General features: G+C 42.7%; 1 protein-coding gene across 4 annotated transcripts in view; it reads left to right on the forward strand.

Moving 5' to 3' along the window:
- The first annotated feature begins 998 nt into the window (after window positions 1-998).
- Window positions 999-20,710, forward strand: part of gbe1b (glucan (1,4-alpha-), branching enzyme 1b) — a 600,154-nt gene continuing 580,442 nt past the window's right edge. For all 4 annotated transcript variants that reach the window (XM_041211102.1, XM_041211103.1, XM_041211105.1 and 1 more), the window contains exon 1: window positions 999-1,172. In XM_041211102.1, coding sequence (XP_041067036.1) covers window positions 1,081-1,172 — 92 coding nt within the window. In that variant the 5' untranslated portion in view covers window positions 999-1,080. The remainder of the gene's footprint in view (window positions 1,173-20,710) is intronic.

Consider the following 20,710-nt stretch of genomic DNA (forward strand, 5'->3'; position numbering starts at 1 on the left):
CCCCCACTCCCCTTCTTTCCGAACACCTTGTGCCAGTCTAGATCTTTCTCTCCCCTACCCCACAGATAACCCACTTCCCCTTTTAACCCTTTCCCTTCCCAATGCTGTCAGATCCTACATACCCTAGTCACTCCCCATCCACTTTAGCCCTTCCCCTTCCTGATAACCCCTCTATGTCTCCCTCCAGACCCTCCCATTCCCCTCCCCTCCTCCTTTCCAGAACCTCCTCATCCACCCTAGCCCCTCTAACTTCCCTCCAGTCACTCCCTTTTCCCCCTCCATCTAGCTGCTGCCCCTCTAGACCCTTGACATCTAGCCCCACTGCTCCCCTCTAGCCCCTCCCACTGTAACCCCTCCTCCTCAACCCCACTCCATTCAGCCCTCTCTTGCCAGTCCCCACTTAAGCCCCTAGACCTTCCCACCCCTCCTCCTCCTCCAGCTCCTCAAACCCCTCCACTTGTTCCCCTCTCACTTGAGCTCCTCCCCCTCAGCCCCACTCCATTCAGCCACTTCCCTACACTCCAGACCTTCCCTTTCCAGTCTCCTTCCAGGTCCTCAAACCCCACCCCCTCCACTGCCTCAGCCCCTCCCCCTCCTGCCACTCCCCTATAGCCCCTCCCCCTCTAGCTCCTCCCCTGCCCCTTCCAGCCCCTCCCCCTTCCAGCCCCTCCCCCACCTCCAGCCCCTTCCCCTCTAGCTCCATCCCCGCCCCTTCCGGCTCCTCCGCTCCAGCCCCGCCCCTCCCCATCTAGCCCCTCCCCTCCAATTCCTCCCCCTCCAACCCCTCCCCCTCATCCTCCAGCCCCTCCCCCATCTCCAGACCCTTCCCTTCTAGCTCCTCCCCTGACCCTTCCAGCTCCTCCCCATCTAGCCCCGCCCCCTGCTCCAGCCCCGCCCCCTGCTCCAGCCCCTCCCCTCCCCATCTAGCCCATCCTCCTCCCCCTCCAGCGCCCCCCCGCCCCCCCCCCCTCCAGCTCCTCCTCCTTTTCCCTCCCTCCCCCAGTGAGCGGTTGCTCGGTATTCTTTCTCTGCCTTCCTGGTTCGCTTGCTCGGGCAGCGCTAAGCGGTTCTGTTGCTAAGATGGCGGCGGGGTTGCTAGCGGAGGCCCAGCTGGATGAGCTGCTGGAGCTCGATCCCTACCTGGAGCCGTACAGCGAGGACCTGCGGCAGAGGTAGGAGAGGCTCCGGCAGTGACTGCGCTTTAACCCGCTCCCTCCTTGCGGTTTCAGGATGGAGGGCCGGGCAGTAAACTCCTAACTATAAACAATTCCTGCCTAAATAAACCACTAACTAACTGCACCCCTAACCATAAACAATCCCTAACTGTTAACCCCTAAATAAACTGCTAACTAACTGCACCCCTAACCATAACCAATCCCTAACTGTTAACCCCTAAATAAACCACTAACTAACTGCACCCCTAACCATAACCAATCCCTAACTGTTAACCCCTAAATAAACTGCTAACTAACTGCACCCCTAACCATAACCAATCCCTAACTGTTAACCCCTAAATAAACTGCTAACTAACTGCACCCCTAACCATAACCAATCCCTAACTGTTAACCCCTAAATAAACTGCTAACATCCTCCCTAACCATAAACAATCCCTAACTACCTGTTAACCCCTAAATAAACCACTAACTAACTGCACCCCTAACCATAACCAATCCCTAACTGTTAACCCCTAAATAAACTGCTAACATCCTCCCTAACCATAAACAATCCCTAACTACCTGTTAACCCCTAAATAAACCACTAACTAACTGCACCCCTAACCATAACCAATCCCTAACTGTTAACCCCTAAATAAACTGCTAACATCCTCCCTAACCATAAACAATCCCTAACTACCTGTTAACCCCTAAATAAACCACTAACTAACTGCACCCCTAACCATAACCAATCCCTAACTGTTAACCCCTAAATAAACTGCTAACATCCTCCCTAACCATAAACAATCCCTAACTACCTGTTAACCCCTAAATAAACCACTAACTAACTGCACCCCTAACCATAACCAATCCCTAACTGTTAACCCCTAAATAAACTGCTAACATCCTCCCTAACCATAAACAATCCCTAACTACCTGTTAACCCCTAAATAAACCACTAACTAACTGCACCCCTAACCATAACCAATCCCTAACTGTTAACCCCTAAATAAACTGCTAACTAACTGCACCCCTAACCATAACCAATCCCTAACTGTTAACCCCTAAATAAACTGCTAACTAACTGCACCCCTAACCATAACCAATCCCTAACTGTTAACCTCTAAATGAACTGCTAACTAACTTCCTCCCTAACCATAACCAATCCCTAACTGTTAACCCCTAAATAAACTGCTAACATCCTCCCTAACCATAAACAATCCCTAACTACCTGTTAACCCCTAAATAAACCACTAACTAACTGCACCCCTAACCATAACCAATCCCTAACTGTTAACCCCTAAATAAACCGCTAACTAACTGCACCCCTAACCATAACCAATCCCTAACTGTTAACCCCTAAATAAACCGCTAACTAACTGCACCCCTAACCATAACCAATCCCTAACTGTTAACCCCTAAATAAACTGCTAACTAACTGCACCCCTAACCATAACCAATCCCTAACTGTTAACCCCTAAATAAACCGCTAACTAACTGCACCCCTAACCATAAACAATCCCTAACTGTTAACCCCTAAATAAACTGCTAACTAACTGCACCCCTAACCATAACCAATCCCTAACTGTTAACCCCTAAATAAACCGCTAACTAACTGCACCCCTAACCATAACCAATCCCTAACTGTTAACCCCTAAATAAACCGCTAACTAACTGCACCCCTAACCATAACCAATCCCTAACTGTTAACCCCTAAATAAACCGCTAACTAACTGCACCCCTAACCATAACCAATCCCTAACTGTTAACCCCTAAATAAACCGCTAACTAACTGCACCCCTAACCATAACCAATCCCTAACTGTTAACCCCTAAATAAACCGCTAACTAACTGCACCCCTAACCATAACCAATCCCTAACTGTTAACCCCTAAATAAACCGCTAACTAACTGCACCCCTAACCATAACCAATCCCTAACTGTTAACCCCTAAATAAACCGCTAACTAACTGCACCCCTAACCATAACCAATCCCTAACTGTTAACCCCTAAATAAACCGCTAACTAACTGCACCCCTAACCATAACCAATCCCTAACTGTTAACCCCTAAATAAACCGCTAACTAACTGCACCCCTAACCATAACCAATCCCTAACTGTTAACCCCTAAATAAACCGCTAACTAACTGCACCCCTAACCATAACCAATCCCTAACTGTTAACCCCTAAATAAACCACTAACTAACTGCACCCCTAACCATAACCAATCCCTAACTGTTAACCCCTAAATAAACCGCTAACTAACTGCACCCCTAACCATAACCAATCCCTAACTGTTAACCCCTAAATAAACTGCTAACTAACTGCACCCCTAACCATAACCAATCCCTAACTGTTAACCCCTAAATAAACTGCTAACTAACTGCACCCCTAACCATAACCAATCCCTAACTGTTAACCCCTAAATAAACTGCTAACTAACATCCTCCCTAACCATAACCAATCCCTAACTGTTAACCCCTAAATAAACCGCTAACATCCTCCCTAACCATAACCAATCCCTAACTGTTAACCCCTAAATAAACCGCTAACTAACTGCACCCCTAACCATAAACAATCCCTAACTGTTAACCCCTAAATAAACCGCTGACTAACTGCACCCCTAACCATAAACAATCCCTAACTGTTAACCCCTAAATAAACTGCTAACATCCTCCCTAACCATAAACAATCCCTAACTACCTGTTAACCCCTAAATAAACCACTAACTAACTGCACCCCTGACCATAAACAATCCCTAACTGTTAACCTCTAAATGAACTGCTAACTAACATCCTCCCTAACCATAAACAATCCCTAACTGTTAACCCCTAAATAAACTGCTAACATCCTCCCTAACCATAAACAATCCCTAACTACCTGTTAACCCCTAAATAAACCACTAACTAACTGCACCCCTGACCATAAACAATCCCTAATTGTTAACCTCTAAATGAACTGCTAACTAACATCCTCCCTAACCATAAACAATCCCTAACTACCTGTTAACCCCTAAATAAGCCACTAACTAACTGCACCCCTGACCATAAACAATCCCTAACTGTTAACCCCTAAATAAACTAACTAACATCCTCCCTAACCATAAACAATCCCTAACTGTTAACCCCTAAATAAACCACTAACTAACTGCACCCCTAACCATAAACAATCCCTAACTGTTAACCCCTAAGTAAACTGCTAACTAACTGCACCCCTAACCATAAACAATCCCTAACTGTTAACCCCTAAATAAGCCACTAACTATCTGCACCCCTAACCATAAACAATCCCTAACTGTTAACCCCTAAATAAACCACTAACTAACTGCACCCCTAACCATAAACAATCCCTAACTGTTAACCCCTAAATAAACCGCTGACTAACTGCACCCCTAACCATAAACAATCCCTAACTGTTAACCCCTAAATAAACTGCCAACTAACTGCACCCCTGACCATAAACAATCCCTAACTGTTAACCCCTAAATAAACCACTAACTAACTGCACCCCGACCATAAACAATCCCTAACTGTTAACCCCTAAATAAACCACCAACTAACTGCACCCCTAACCATAAACAATCCCTAACTGTTAACCCCTAAATAAACTGCTAACTAACTGCACCCCTAACCATAAACAATGCCTAACTGTTAACCCCTAAATAAACTGCTAACTAACATCCTCCCTATCCATAAACAATCCCTAACTGTTAATCCCTAAATAAGCCACTAACTAACTGCACCCCTAACCATAAACAATCCCTAACTGTTAACCCCTAAATAAACCACTAACTAACTGCACCCCTAACCATAAACAATTCCTAACTGTTAACCCCTAAATAAACCACTAACTAACTGCACCCCTAACCATAAACAATCCCTAACTGTTAACCCCTAAATAAGCCACTAACTAACATCCTCCCTAACCATAAACAATCCCTAACTACCTGTTAACCCCTAAATAAGCCACTAACTGACTGCACCCCTGACCATAAACAATCCCTAACTGTTAAACCCTAAATAAACCACTAACATCCTCCCTAACCCATAAACAATCCCAAACTAACTGTTAACCCCGAAATAAACCACTAACTAACTGCACCCCTAACCATAAACAATCCCTAACTGTTAACCCCTAAATAAACCGCTAACTAACTGCACCCCTAACCATAAACAATGCTTGTTAACCCCTAAATAAACCGCTAACTAACTGCACCCCTAACCATAAACAATCCCTAACTGTTAACCCCTAAATAAACCACTAACTAACTGCACCCCTAACCATAAACAATCCCTAACTGTTAATCCCTAAATAAACCACTAACTAACTGCACCCCTAACCATAAACAATTCCTAACTGTTAACCCCTAAATAAACCACTAACTAACTGCACCCCTAACCATAAACAATCCCTAACTGTTAACCCCTAAATAAGCCACTAACTAACATCCTCCCTAACCATAAACAATCCCTAACTAACTGTTAATCCCTAAATAAACCACTAACTAACATCCTCCCTAACCATAAACAATCCCTAACTGTTAATCCCTAAATAAACCACTAACTAACTGCATCTCTAACCATAAACAATCCCTAACTGTTAACTCCTAACTAAACCACTAACTGCACCCCTAACCATAATCCCTAAGTGACTGAACCCGAACTAAAAGCTAAGCCCCTAACTAACTAAAGCCCTAACTAACTGACTATATGCCCTACTAAAGCTTTAATGAACTAACTAACCAAAATTTCTCTTTTAAACTGTTATCAGTCCTGCCGTATTGCTTTTTCTTCTTTTGACCTGCTTTATATTTCCAGCAGTTTCATTTGTGCATTTTATATAATGGTGCTAGTTTAAAAGTGTTCTCTGCCAGGACTGAGACCTGCAGTTTGTGTACTGTTGCCTCTGCCCATGTGTCTTGACAGGCCAAACTGCACCTGTCACTGGTTAAATTGCCAAGTAAAAGAGCATCTTGGTTTCACTGCTGCTCTCTTTATACCCACTCCTATTTTCTCAGGGAAACAGTTTGTCTACTTTGGATCAATCCTGCTTATATGCAAGTCCATTGTAAAATTCTCAAGGGGAAGTTGGGCACCAAAAGCCTATTTTAACATTTTCAAACTGCTATTATAATCCCTCCCAGTTGTTCCGGCCTTCTGAAACACTTTGTACACCACATCGAAAACTGGTCAAGGGTTGGAATCTGATGTTTACTTTGCTGATAGAAGTTCTTTGAAAATAGTAAATAATTCATTGATGCCACAAGTCAGAGAAACAAACATGGTAAAAATGATTTATTGAAAATAAATACCAACATTTTGAGTTGAGTTTACCATCGTACACAGTCTGTGCAAATATTGGACTGCTTGTTTGAAAGTCGGGTGTTTGTCAGCCCTTGTGCTAAGGCAGGTCTGAAACCTGTCATTACAATGGATGTGACAGGACGTGGAGCAGGGGACGTGACTGTTGCTTTGTTTCTGCAATTTCCCCAGCGCTCCTTTCTATGGGACAAGTCATCACCCATCCCTTCCCACCAGGTTCCCCTTCCTCTTTGCCACCTCCCACCTTCCCAAAAGGGACATTAAAACGTCCAAAGATACAATAAATATTAAATAATTCAGCCGTGACTTAGTGGGTAGCACTCTCGCCTTTGAGTCAGAAAGGTGTTGGTCCATTGCTGAGACTTTGGTGCATAATCTAACCTCTCACTCCAGTGGAGTACTGAGGGAGTACAGTGCTGTTGAAGATTTCACCTTTTGGGTGAGATGTTAAATAAAGGTCCCTTCTCAGGTGGAAGTAAAAGATCCAACAGCACTTTCTAAAAGAAGAACAGGAGAGTTCTCCTGGTGCCCTGGCCAATATTTATTCCCTATACTACATCACTAAAACAGATGATCTGTTTAATTCAGAATCACAGAATTGTTACAGCACAGAAGGAGGCCATTTGGCCCATTGTGTCTGCACCAGCTTTCTGTAGGAGCAAGTTATCTAGTGCCATTCCCCTGCTCTCTGCCTGTAGTCCTGCACATTTTTCCTTTTCAGATAGTAATCCATTTTTCTCTTGAATGCGTTCACTCGCTGCGTGAAAAAGTTTTACTTCATGTTGCCGTTGCTTCTTTTGTTAATTAGTTGAAATCTGTGCCCTCTTGTTCTCAATCCTTTCGCGGGTGGGGACAGTTTCTCCCAATCTGTCCAGACCCCTCATGATGTTGAATGTCTCTAGCAAATCTCCTCTCAACCTTCTCTTCAAGGAAAACAGTTCCAGCTTCTCCAATTTATCTACGTAGGTGAAGTTCCTCATCCCTGGGACCATTCTTGTGAATCTTTTCTGCACTGTCTCCAATGCCGTCACATCTCATTGCTTTGTTTCAAAACTCCTTTGCAGGAGTTTTGTGTGCAAGTTGTGTGCATGTTTCTTACTTTACAACAGTGATTACATTTCAAAGTATACTTTGTTGGCTGTAAAGCGCAAAATTCTTTGAGTACCAGTTGAAACCAAGGGTAGTGTTAAGATGGTAGAATGGGCAAAAAGAATGGCATTGAATTTAATGTCAGTAAATATGAAGTGGTACATTTTTTGTTTAAAAATATGATCTGTAAAAACTGGATGATTTGGAGGTTTGGGATCACCAGATATTTAAAAACAGAGCCTCAAGTGGGAAAGGCCATTTTAACATAAAAGCTGGCAGAATACTTGGCCAGTGACCTTGATTACAAAGATGAGAAAGCTTAATTGATATAAATTTGCTTGTCTGCAAGGGGGGGGGAAAATGTCTCTGGGAGCAAGACCCTGCGTACTCCAGTGTAACATGAAAACCAACAGAAAGTGAAAGACAAAAACAGAATTACCTGGAAAAACTCAGCAGGTCTGGCAGCATCGGCGGAGAAGAAAAGAGTTGACGTTTCGAGTCCTCATGACCCTTCGACAGAACTGCTACAGTTGTGCTATTCAGTGTCAAATTCCTCAATACTGCTACTACTAGGTTAGCATAATGTGTGAGGACTGATTGTACAGGGCCTCACATCCCACTATAACAAGCTTCCTTTGCAAAACAGAGCACCGCCCTACACCTGTCGAGAGAGAGTGCGCACGAATAGAACATACATGTCTGCTCATAGAATATTAGATGAGTGATGAGAGAGCTGGCCAGCACACCTGAAAAATCTCAACCGTAGGATTTGGGACTGGTGGCTTAATAATTAAATATTGTGTGGGCGGGATTTTATTTTTGTTTCATTAAAATGTAATTTTTGGATTTATAACCAGAGTTAACAATTTAGTATGGGAAAAAATTGAAATATTAATCTGCTGCTGTTTTGTCTAGACAAGAGGAGGTTGCAGGCATACCTAAGATCTTTAAAATTAAGGAAAAGTTTGATAGAATAGACACAAAGATGATATTTCCACTTATGGGGATAGCAAAATAAGAATCTTAATATAAGATGGTTAATTATTTGAGTAAGGAATTCAGGAGAAACTTAATTATGCAGAGGATAGTTGGAATGCGAAATTCAGCACCATAAATATTGGCTGAGACAAAGCTAGATCAGTATGTAAGAGAGAAAAGAATAGAGGGGCATGCTGATCGGGTCGATGAAGTAGGGTGGGACGAGGCTTCTGTGGAGCACAAACTCTGGCATAGGCAAGTTAGGCCTGTTTCTGTGCTGTGAAGTCTATGTAATTCTAAATACTGATAATGTGAGAATAGTTTGTCCCATGCTGTAGGAAGGATTTGAACTAATGGATATGGTATTGTGTAGATTATGGTTGGTATGAGGAAATAAAATGTGGAAACAAATATGAAAAATTAGGGTTGTTTGAATTAGGACAGAGGATATTGCAGGATAATTTGGTAAAGGTTTTTGATGAGATGACAGAGAGGGTGAATGATGGCAGTGCAGCTGATGTTTTTCTTAAATTCATTTATGGGATATGGGCATTGCTGGCTATGCCAGCATTTATTGACCATTCCTAATTACCCTTGAGAATGTGGTGGTGAGCTGCCTTCTTGAACCGCTGCAGTCCATGTGGTGTAGGTACACTCACAGTGCCGTTAGGAAGGGAGTTCCAGGATTTTGACCCAGCAACAGTGAAGGAATGGCAATATATTTCCAAGTCAGGATGATGAGTGGCTTGGAGGGGAACTTCCAGGTGGTGTTGTTCCCATCTATCTGCTGCCCTTGTCCTTCTAGATGGTAGAGGTCATTGGTTTGGAAGGTGCTGTCTACGGAGCCTTGGTGAGTTTCTGCAGTGCAACTTGTACATGGTACACACTGCTGCAACTGTGTGTCGGTGGTGGAGGGAGTGAATGTTTGTGGTTGTGGTGCCAATCAAGCGGCTGCTTTGTCTTGGATGGTGTCAAGCTCTTGTGTTGTTGGAGCTGCACTCAACACTCAGTTTAGTGAAATGCCACATTTTTAGAAAATTGGAGCCCATGGGATAAAAGGAGATGAATATAAAATTAACTAAGGGATAGAAAACAGAGTTTAGTTGACACTATATACAATTCAATGTGAAAAAAAAATGGGAGCTGATAGTTTGTTAGGAACAGTTAGGAGAGATAGTATATTCTAAATGATGCAATTTTAAATGTTGTGCAAGAAGAGAGAGATGTGGAGGTGTTTGTGTAAAAATCCTTGAAGCTGGCAAGATAAGTTAAAGCAGTTAACTATATGGAATCCTGTGATTTGTAAGTAGAGGCAGACTACAAAAGCACAGAAGGTCAACCGTTGTAAAACTCGTTCAGTCCCAGCTGGAGTAATTTTATTTCAATTAGAGGCACCACACTTTAGGAAGGAAGAGAAGGCTTTGGAGAGGATACAGAAGAGATTCACTAGATTGGTTATATGGATAGACTGGAGAAGCTGAGGTTCTTCAAACATAGAGGGTTAAGAAGAGTGCTGAGAAATTTGTCAGTTGGTAGCACTCACTTCTGAATCGAAGGTGTGTGGGTTTAAGTACCACTCTCGGACTTGAACACAAAAATCCAGGCTGACACTCCAGTGTAGGATTGAGGGAGTGCTGCACTATCAGAGGTGCTGTCTTCTGGTTGAGCCTTTAAACCAGTCTGCCTTCTAAGGTGGATGTCAAAGCTTCCGTGGCCCTATTTTGAAATGGAGCAGGAGAGTTATTCCTGGTGTGCTGGCAAATACCTATCCCTCAGTTAACATCAGAAAAACAGACAATCTGGTCATTATCACATTGCTGTTGCTGGGTGCTTGGTGTGTGCAAATTGGCCACTACATTTCCTATGGGGATAGAGTGAGGAAATGGGAACAGAACTGATTGGACTGGTTTACGAAGAGCCAGCATGGACTGGATGGGTTGAATGGCCACCTCCTGTGCCATAATGATTCTGACTCGATTACAATTATGATGAGAATTCCAAAGTACCTCAGTGGCTGTAACACACTTTGGGACATACTGAGGTTGTTCAAGATACTATATAAATGCAAGTTTCTTTTTAAGTTTTAAAACCAGAAAGAGTTTAGATAGAGTAAAAACAGAGAAACTGTTCTCAGTGGGTGATAGATCAATGAACAGAGAACCAAGTTAAGATGAATGGCAAAAGAACCAGAGCCGACATGAATAAAAACTTCTTGAGGTAATGACTTAGGAATTGGAATGCACTGCCTGATGGGATGGTGCATGCAGATTCAATCCTATCCTTCAAAAGGGAATTGGATAAATATGTGCATGAAAAAAAAACTGCAGGATTATGGGGAAAGAGCAAGGCAGCAGGACTAACCAATCAGAAGAGGTTTCTATATTATTCTATGATTCCAGACATGTAGAATTAAGATATTGGACAGAGTTGATAAAGTGATTTGTTTTGTTCCAGTGGATGAGGGGTCTTGAAAGGAGGGCTTATAGGAATAAAATTAAATGTTTAGGATAGAAAGCAGAACGTTTTTCTTATATAGTGTGATGGTGGAATGCGCAATTGAATTTAGTGATTGAAGCATGATTGAATCAGACACAGTGTCAACATTTAAAAATAGGTTAGATGGATGGCGGAAATAAATGGAAGCGAAGGAAATAAGAATCGAGGGAATACCTGAGGTTAAAGCAACTGCTCAGGTGGAGGGTAAACACTGAATGGCTTGTTTCTATGTTGTAATTTCTTAAGTTTATTGAATGGCTGATTGTCAAGTAACTCGGGTCCTGGTGGTAGTAGCCAGGGGTTGGTAAGTGAGTGAGTACCAAATCTGCTGTACGTTTCTGTAGCTTAGTGTGGTAATGTACCAAGGCAAAGAGCTGCTGAATAGGAGCATTTTGCTCATGTTCACCGTGTCTAATTGTAGACACTGATTCATCAGCGCGATGAAATGCTGCTATCTGCAATTGCAACTTGTGGGCTGGAATTGTATTTGAAGTCTCTCACATAGTGACAGCTATTTGTTAGGTCTTTCCTGTGTTTACATTCTTGTGAACCAGCTCTTCATCAGGAAATGTTGATGTTGTCATCTTGTTCTTGGTGTGAGAAAAATTTCCTTTTTCAACACCATTTCCAAAATAGTGTTAAATAGTGTAGTGCTTCCCATTTGCATGTAGAAAAGTTCAGTGTTTGTGTTGAGATGAATATTTCAGAACTCCAGACATTTGAGCACAAAAACTTGGCAGGCACCTCAGTATAGTACTGAGAGTGCTGTCAGAAATGCCATCTTTTGGAAGAGATGTTAAACTTAGATCCTGTCTTTGCTCTCAGCAGAACAAAAAAGATCCCATGGTACTTTTTGAAGCAGAACGACGGTGGGTGAGGTTCTGTCCAGTGTCCTGACTAATGTTCCCTTTAAGAGGTGTGTGCAGCTGAGAAGCAATATGGAATAAAGCATGCATTGGAATAAACAGGCCACTCACAGCAAGTGGGGCTCGGGACTGTGCATCAGATTCCAACATCAAAAGTGAGAGAGGCTGGACAGCATATGAGAAAGTCCATTTGCGATTGGTGGAGTAATGAGAGTGGGAGCAAAGGAATCTGATTGGAGGGGCAGCGAGTGTTGGAGAGAGGGAATCTGTGATTGGAGGATCAGCGAGTGTCGGAGAGAGGGAATCTGTGATTGGAGGATCAGCGAGTGTCGGAGAGAGTGAATCTGTGATTGGAGGATCAGCGAGTGTCGGAGAGAGGGAATCTGTGATTAGAGGATCAGCAAGTGTCGGAGAGAGGGAATCTGTGATTGGAGGAGCAGCGAGTTTCGGAGAGAGGGAATCTGTGATTGGGGAACAGTAAGCCCATGTACTGGGGTGGGGAGGTGTTTCTGGAAGTGAGCAGTGCACTGTTGAAAGGGCAGGAGGCAAGCAGGTGGACAAAGTCTGAGCCCTAATAGAGACTCAGCTTCAGAAGGCAAGCATGCTCCAGATTCATCAGACAAATGTGTTCTGAATTGGAAAGACTTGGGGAAAATTCCCTGGTAGCTGGTGGCCTGTGTAGTCAGGGTAGCTTCTAAGCTGGATAAAAGTGATGGGATCTGCAAAGCATCTGGTTGCCAGCCCTGGATTTGAGCGAAACTCTGGAGTGATCCCCATTCAGTACCTCTCAATATTCCAGGACTTAACCTGGAGCAGAAAGGCCCATGGCAACTGGAGGTCATAAATCCAGTGGACACAGTGCATCATAACCGGAAAAAAAATGGTCACTAATGAAGTTGATTAATGGATTTAGCCTCAGTGAGGACTTGCTGCTTTGAGGGATGTATGACGTCGATTGGATTATAGATCATGTATATGGAGCATGGCCAATGAAGACCTATTTAGCATTAACTGAGCGACATCTACTAGCCTAGAAACTGTAGGTTAATGAAGTTGTCTTGGTTAATGAGTAATGGTTGAGATACAAGATTGAGCTTCATTTCACTTCTGTGAGATGAATGGATTTTTAAGAAGGGGGAATGGGGTGTGTATGGCTGGGGGGGGGCAAAGAGGGGGAATGGGGCATGTGTGTATTGTGGGGGAGGGGGAAATGGGGCACGCAGAGTCATAGAGGTCTACAGCACAGGAAAAGGCCCTTCGGCCCATCGGGTTTGCACCAGTCAAACAAATACTTAACTATTCTAATCCCATTTTCCAGCACTAGGCCCATAGCCTTGTATGCCATGGCATCGCAAGTGTGCATCCAAATACTACTTAAGTATTATGAGGGTTTCTGCCTCTACCTTTCAGGCAGTGAGTTCCAGATTCCCAGCACCCTCTGGGTGAAAAAATTCTTCCTCACATCCCCTCTAAACCTCCTGCACCTCACCTTAAATCTATGCCCCCCTGGTTATGATCCCTCCACCAAGTGGAAAAGTTCCTTCCTGTCTACCCTATCTATGCCCCTCATAACTTTATACACCTCAATCTCCTCTGCTCCAGGGAACATAACTCCAATCTCTCCTCATAACTAAAACTCTCCAGCCCAGGCAACATGCTGGTAAATCTCTTCACTCTCTCTAGTGCAATCACATCCTTCCTATAATGCGGATTCCAGAACTGCATGCAGTACTCTAGCTGTGGCCTAACCAGCGCTTTATACAGTTCCAGCACAACCTCCCTGCTCTTATATTCTATGCCTTGGCTAATAAAGGCAAGTACCCCATATGCCTTCTTAACCACCTTATCTACCTGTCCCGCTACCTTAAGGGACCGGTGAACATGCACACCAAGGTCCCTCTGATTCTTGGTACTTCCCAGGGTCCTACCATTTATCGTGTATTCCCGTGCCTTGCTTGTCCTGCCCAAGTGCATCACCTCACACTTATCTGGATTAAATTCCAATTGTCACTGATTGGCCCATCTGACCAGCCTGTCTATACCCTCCTGTAATCTATTTATGTATACCACAAACAGCAAGGGACCCAACACCGATCCCTGTGGAACCCCACTGACACAGGCATCCAGTCATAAAAACACCCCTTGATCGTCACCCTCTGCTTCCTGCCACTCATCCAATTTGCCAAATTGCCTTGGATCCCATGGGCTCTTACCTTCGTTATCAGTCTCCCATGCGGGACCTTGTCAAAAACCTTGCTGAAGCCCAAATAGACTACATCAAATGCGTGTGGGGGGAGAAGGGGAATGGGGCTCATCGGAGGGGTAAGAGGGAGAATGGGGCTCATGTTGGGAGTGAGAGGGGGAATGGGGCATATGTGGAGGGCGGAGAAGGGGAATGGGGCGCGCATGGGGGTGGGGCGAGGGGAAATGGGGCATGTGGAAGGAGAGCAATGTTTCCTCTAAGATGCACATGTGCAGTTGCGTGGAAATCTGGAATGTTGAAATAAACAGATCATTCATAACTTTGCGGAAGTTCAGTACAATAAAGCTGTGCTCAGAGGAGTTTTTAGCCCGCTGAGCACCAAGTAAATTTAGAGGGAACATTGAGGGATCAATGTTGGTCAAAACCAATCAACATCACTAAAACAGATTACCTGGCCATGATCTCATTTTGAGTAATTGCTGTGGTTATGAATATCTATTTCATGATTCTAATTAATAATTTGGAGGTCATTTTTGATTCTGGAAAGATTATTGTTGTAAAAGTAAGGTAATTAAAATGCTGGGCTTTAGAGATTGCCAGAATACCTCATGAAATGGCAGTTCAAGAGGTCACTCATGTTTGTTCAATAAATTCAGGATAGAAGAGAGAGAGAGTTATAAAACAAAAGTTGGTGAGCTTACTTAGCTGAAGAATTGGAAACGTCATGTCTGCAGTGCTTGCAAGAAGTACAGTCCAGAGAATTGCTTTTGTTTTGGGAGGTATTGTTGAATTAGTTTAAAAGCATTCAGTAAACCCTGAAAGTTGTAATACCCATTTACTTCGTCAGATCAAAGAATAAATTGTAAATGAGGAATAATTAATCTAAAAGTCAGTTGGAGGACATCCCAGAATAGACTACGATATTATGGACAAAAACAATTACCTGGAAAAACTCAGCAGGTCTGGCAGCATTGGCAGATCTTCCGCAGTTTTTTGTTTTTATCTCTTTTATGATATTATGGAGATGGGTGGAGCTTAGGGAAGGTCTCTGGTTGCAATTTATGTGTTTGCTGGAAAAAGTTAGTTGCAGTTTGTACCTCATGTGATTTGCACTTCACCAAGACAGCGCCACTGTGTGCAGAGTAAAAAAAAATACTAACTTCATCAATCAACATGTGGAATGTAGGTAAAGTTTAATCTTAATTTGAATTTTATGAGGGAACAGAAGCTGGAAGATTGCCTAGTTTGAAACCAGTAGAAGAATCTACAGTGCTCCTCTTCAGTGTCTTGTGCTGGAGAAAGCAACAAGCAGATTAGCTTGAAAGTATTGAAAAGTAACCAGAACAAGAGGCTGAGGCATCCACAGATCAAGTGACGGTGAATGAAAGTTTTACTGCTGAGGAGAATTCTCCAGAGGACTGTGGCATTCTTATGGGTCATCCCTACAGAAGTAAACAACTTTAAGATTGAATTGGCTTATAAGAGAATTCTTGGAAGTAAGAAGTAAACCTGAATGCATAATAAATATAGTTATAAACCATATTGTTAATAGTGGTTGTATTCAGTTCCTTTTTACACAAAATCTGTGTTTTTTTAAAAAAAAAGTGAGATCTTGTGGTATGGTTAAATTGGTTATAACAAGGTTTTTAGATTTCTTTCCAAACATTAATGGTCCTTAACTGGATTGTAACATTGCACGAACTGGTGCCAAATGTCCTTGTTAACAACAATGACAGCAGTTGGAAAAAATACTGTATTGACAGTGAAGCACTTTGGGGCATCCTGAGGTTCTGAAACGCACAATATAAATACAAGTTCATTTTTAAAAAATTCTGCACAGTTGGAAAGCGTTTTACTAAAGGGCAGTGGAAGTACTTCAAACCTACTGCCCCCATCTTGGATAATACAACTCAAACCCTGTTAGCATAGACTACGTGAACATAAGGAGTAGGCCATTCGGCCCCTCAATCCTGCCCCGCCAGTCAATCAGATCATGATTGATATGAGTTTAGAGTTCTGAAATGAATCCCAGTGTGCTCCCCGAAGAAGAATCTACATCTGTCAGAAATGTCACAAAACACTTCATAGCAAATTACCTTGTGCACTTAAAATTATACAGCTAAAGGCATCAGCTGTTCTTCTTTCTGCAATTTCCCCAAATTGTAATCTGTTTTGTAATCTCCCTAAGTTGATCTCTTTTGGTGCTCCTGGTTGATAAACGTTGACCTGCACACTGAGGGAAGCTCCCGTTGTTTGAATTGTGTCATGAGAGCTACCTGAAGCACTGGAATGGGTAGATAGCTCCATGAGTTGAATTAAAAACAGAAAATTCAGGAAATACTTAGCTGGCCTAGCAGCATCTGTGGAAAAAGAAACAGAACCTTTCTCAGGTCACAGAACTGAAATGTTAACTCTGTTTCTCACTCCACAAATGCTGCCAGACTTGCTGAGTATTTCCAGAAATTTTCTGCTTTTATTTCAGATTCCAGCATCCATAGTGTTTTGTTTTTGCAGTAAATTGAATGCCTTAGCCAAAGAATGGCACCTCCAGCAATGTGCACTCTCTGTGTTATGATTGAAGTTTGAACCCACAATCCACGGTATCGGTAACAACACCTGCTCAAGGGCAATTAAGGATGGGCAATAAATGCTGGCCTAGCCAGCGATGCCCATATCCTGTAAATAAGTATTAAAAAAAAGTGCTTCCAAATGAGCCAAGACGATTTTAAGACATGTTTAAGATGAGTAAAGGATTTGTTAGGTCAAATAGAGCAAAATTATTTTCTCTGGGGGAGTCCAGGACAAGGGGGCAAAAGCTAAAAATTAGAACCATGCTCTTGAAGGCTGAAGCGCATCTTCACGAAAAGGAATTTAGAGTTGTTGAGATTGGGGTCAATTGAAATTTTAAAAAACTGAGCTTGATAGATTTTTTGCTATGTAAAGTTATTAATAGTTATGGAACCAAGGGTGGTAAATGGAGTTAAGGTACAGATCAGCCATGATCTAATTGAATGGCAGAACAGGCCTGAGGGGCTGAATAACCTATTCTTGTTCCTGACTCTCAAGATTGGAGTAAAATGTGACCTTGTCAAGTTTTTACATTGGACATTTGAATACCCAACTGTATAATTTTAGACTCTGACCTTTCCAATTCGAGTTGTGTGTGGTGACTATACTTTTGAGTTGAGCAATGGATTGGTCAACTGCTTGTAGTTATGGGTCTGTCACCAATTTGATGCGATGAATTAAGGACTCTCGTACATCGGAGTATCTCAGCAAAAAAAAGCTTCACACAACATTAAATTGTACTGGTTTAATTCTTAAAAGAGAGCCTTAAAGGTTTCTTGGCAAGTAATCATTGCTTGAGTGACAGTGAATAGGTTTTATATCACCAATTACTGAATGATTAGAAAAAGGGGAATTGGAGATTCAAATTATAGAACATTTGTAGTTTAATAAATCTTTATTGCCTGACTAGCAAAAAATGATAATTCAGCAGGTTAACTTGGGTTTGGCAGTGAATTGGGTTTGTCAATGGATTGGGTTTGTCAGTGGATTGATTCTTGTATGAAGGCACAGTTAGCAGCAGAATCAACATTTCTTACTCTTGACTTACAGATAAGTCAATTAACCTGATCTCGGGTCAAGAAGACATGTGGCAGGATATCTTCGCAAATGTGCAGCTTAATGATTCTTGACTGCCCTGTTAAGGGGGTCAGGAGGACTGAAACTGTGCTGTGAAGTGAAGAGCCTTAGTCAAACTAGCTAACCTTGGAATTTGCAGCATAGAAACAGCCATTTGACACAGCTATTTCTTTCTCCTTCGTGTTTATCTAGCTTTCCCTGAAATGCATCTATGCCAATTGCCTCAACTACTCCATGTCGTAATGAATTCCACATTCTAACCACTCTCTGGGTGGAGAAGTTTCTCCTGAATTTCTGTATTGGATTTATTAATGACTGTCTATAATTATGACCCATAATTTTGGGCTCCACAAGTGGAAGCATCATCCCCATGTCCACCCTATCAAAACATTTTCATAATTTTAAAGACCTCGATCAGGTCACTCCTCAGCCTTCTCTTTTTCCTGTCAGTTCAGTCTTCCTGACAGTTATAAACTCTCAGCTCTGGTATTAGCTCTGCACATGAACAATGTACTTTGTGCAATGGTGGAGAGAGGTGGGGATTATAGGTCCAAGGTCATCTGTTCCTCCCAAGTACTCATTATAGCATGGCACAAATTACTCGCATATACTTTAATCCCAAAATATTTTCTGAAAGTTGGCAGTGAATGCACGGTTGGTGAATTTATTAAAGACAGAGATCGATCGATTTTTGGACTTCAAAGAAATCAAAAGGTGTGGGGATAGGGTGGGAAAGTAGAGTTGTAGTAGATGATGACTCACATTTTAATGAATGGCAGAGCAGCCTGGAGAAGCTGTTTGACCTACTCCCCAAATTTCTTAAATCTTATCTAAAATAAATGAATTGGTACTTGCTGCTTTTCCACATAAATGCCAGGTGATGACCACCTCCAGCAAGAGAGAATCTAACTATCTTCTCTTGACATTCAATGGCATTGCCATTGCTGAATCCCTCACGATTAACATCCTGAGGGTTACCATTTACTAGAAAGCGAACTGGACTGGCCATATAAATACCATAACTTCAAGAGCAGGTCAGAGGTTAGGAATTCTGCAGCAAGTAACTCACCACCTGACTCCCCAAAGCTTGTCAAGCATTCACAAAGGGCAAGTCAGGAGTGTGATGGAATACTCTCAACTTGCCTGGATGAGTGCAGCTCCAGCAACACTCAAGAAGCTTGACACCATCCAGGCAAAGCAATCCGCTTGATTGGCACCCCATCTGCAAACAGCCACTCCCTGCACCACCGACGAACAGTGGCAACATTGTGTAGCATCTGCAAGAAGCACTCCAACATACCAAGTCTCCTTCGCCAGCACCTTCCAAATCTATGACCTCTACCACCTAGAAGGACAAGGTTGGCAAATGTGATTCTCTGAAATGCATGGGAGCACCACCACCTGAAAATTCCCCTGTAAACCACACACCATCCTGACTTGGAAATATGTCGCCGTTCTTTCACTGGCACTGGATCAAAATCCTGGAACTCCCTCCCTAACAGCATTGTGGGTGTACCTGCACCATGGACTGCAGCGGTTTGAGGAGGCAGCTCACCACCACCATCACAAGGGCAATTAGGGATGGGCAATAAATGCTGGCCTAGCCAGTGATGCCCACATCTTGTGAACGAATCAATAAAAGAACCGTCTTCTGAGGGAGCTTGTTTCATAGATTGACCACTTGTTCACTGAAATAATATTTCCACAGGTGAATTTATCTCCCTCCTTGCCCACAGCTTCAAACGCAGCCTGTGTGCTCTTCTTCAACAAAAGATGAATTAGCTTCTCATGGTGTACATTATCCAGACCCCTTGATTATAAGTCCAATTCCAATGGTGAAAAGCTATTTTCTAGGACCTCTAGGCTCTTGAAATCTTCTCCAATTTAAAGCTGGCTCTTGCCTGCTTCCCAATGGCAGCTTCCAGCAACAAGATCTATTTATTACCATCTGAAAGATTTATAGGATAACAATGCAAGTAATTGATTGCAAAAACAGAATTACCTGGACAAACTCAGCAGGTCTGGCAGCATTGGCTGAGAAGAAAAGAGTTGACGTTTCGCATCCTCATGACCCTTCAGCGGTTCTGTTGAAGGGTCATGAGGATTCGAAACGTCAACTCTTTTCTTCTCCGCCGATGCTGCCAGACCTGCTGAGTTTGTCCAGGTAATTCTGTTTTTGCTTTGGATTTCCAGCATCCGCAGTTTTTTGTTATTATCCAAGTAATTGATTGGCCTGTTCCCCATGTTGTAACACTGAGAATTTGCATCGACAAGATTGCGAAATACAAAGATGGCAGAACCTGCAAAGGTGGGAAAAATAGGTCTGAATATGGGTTTTTTTTTAATAAAAAGACAGCTGCATCTAAACCCTTTTATTTAATGCCTATTCATACAGGCTTCAGGTGTATAACAGTGTGTGTTTTATTTCTGTGTATATATAAGCTTGAAGTCTAAATTGGGATCAGGGAAGATTCAGCATTGGTATCTGTCATTTCACAGCTGTGGGCTTTGTAAGGAATGCTTCCTATGCGTCTGGATATCAGACCATTGGCTGGTTGCCAATGCAATAATGCTTTGTCCTTGGATTGACTTTGGACAATCAGTCAGAGAGAACCTGAAAGTCACTTGGTAAAAGAATGGATTTGATTTTGCTCAAACAGATTTTGAACACACTAACATATGAAACAGGAGCTATTCAGCCCTTCAAGCCTGCGATCATTGCTGATTTGTTTGTTTCAAATTCCACATTCCCATCTATCCCCGATAACGTTAGATTCTTGTTAGGCAAGGGAATCAATCCTCCTTAAAAGTATTCAATGACTGCTTCCACCGCCTTCTGAGACAGAGTGTTCCAAAGTCGCACAACCCTCAGGAAAAAATTTCTCCTCGTCTCTGCCCTAAACAGGCGATCCCTAATTTTAAACCAGTGCCCCCTACTTCTGGACTAACCCACAAGAGG

This window comes from Carcharodon carcharias, chromosome 18, assembly GCF_017639515.1.
Source record: "Carcharodon carcharias isolate sCarCar2 chromosome 18, sCarCar2.pri, whole genome shotgun sequence".
NCBI classification, from domain to species: Eukaryota; Metazoa; Chordata; class Chondrichthyes; order Lamniformes; family Lamnidae; genus Carcharodon; species Carcharodon carcharias.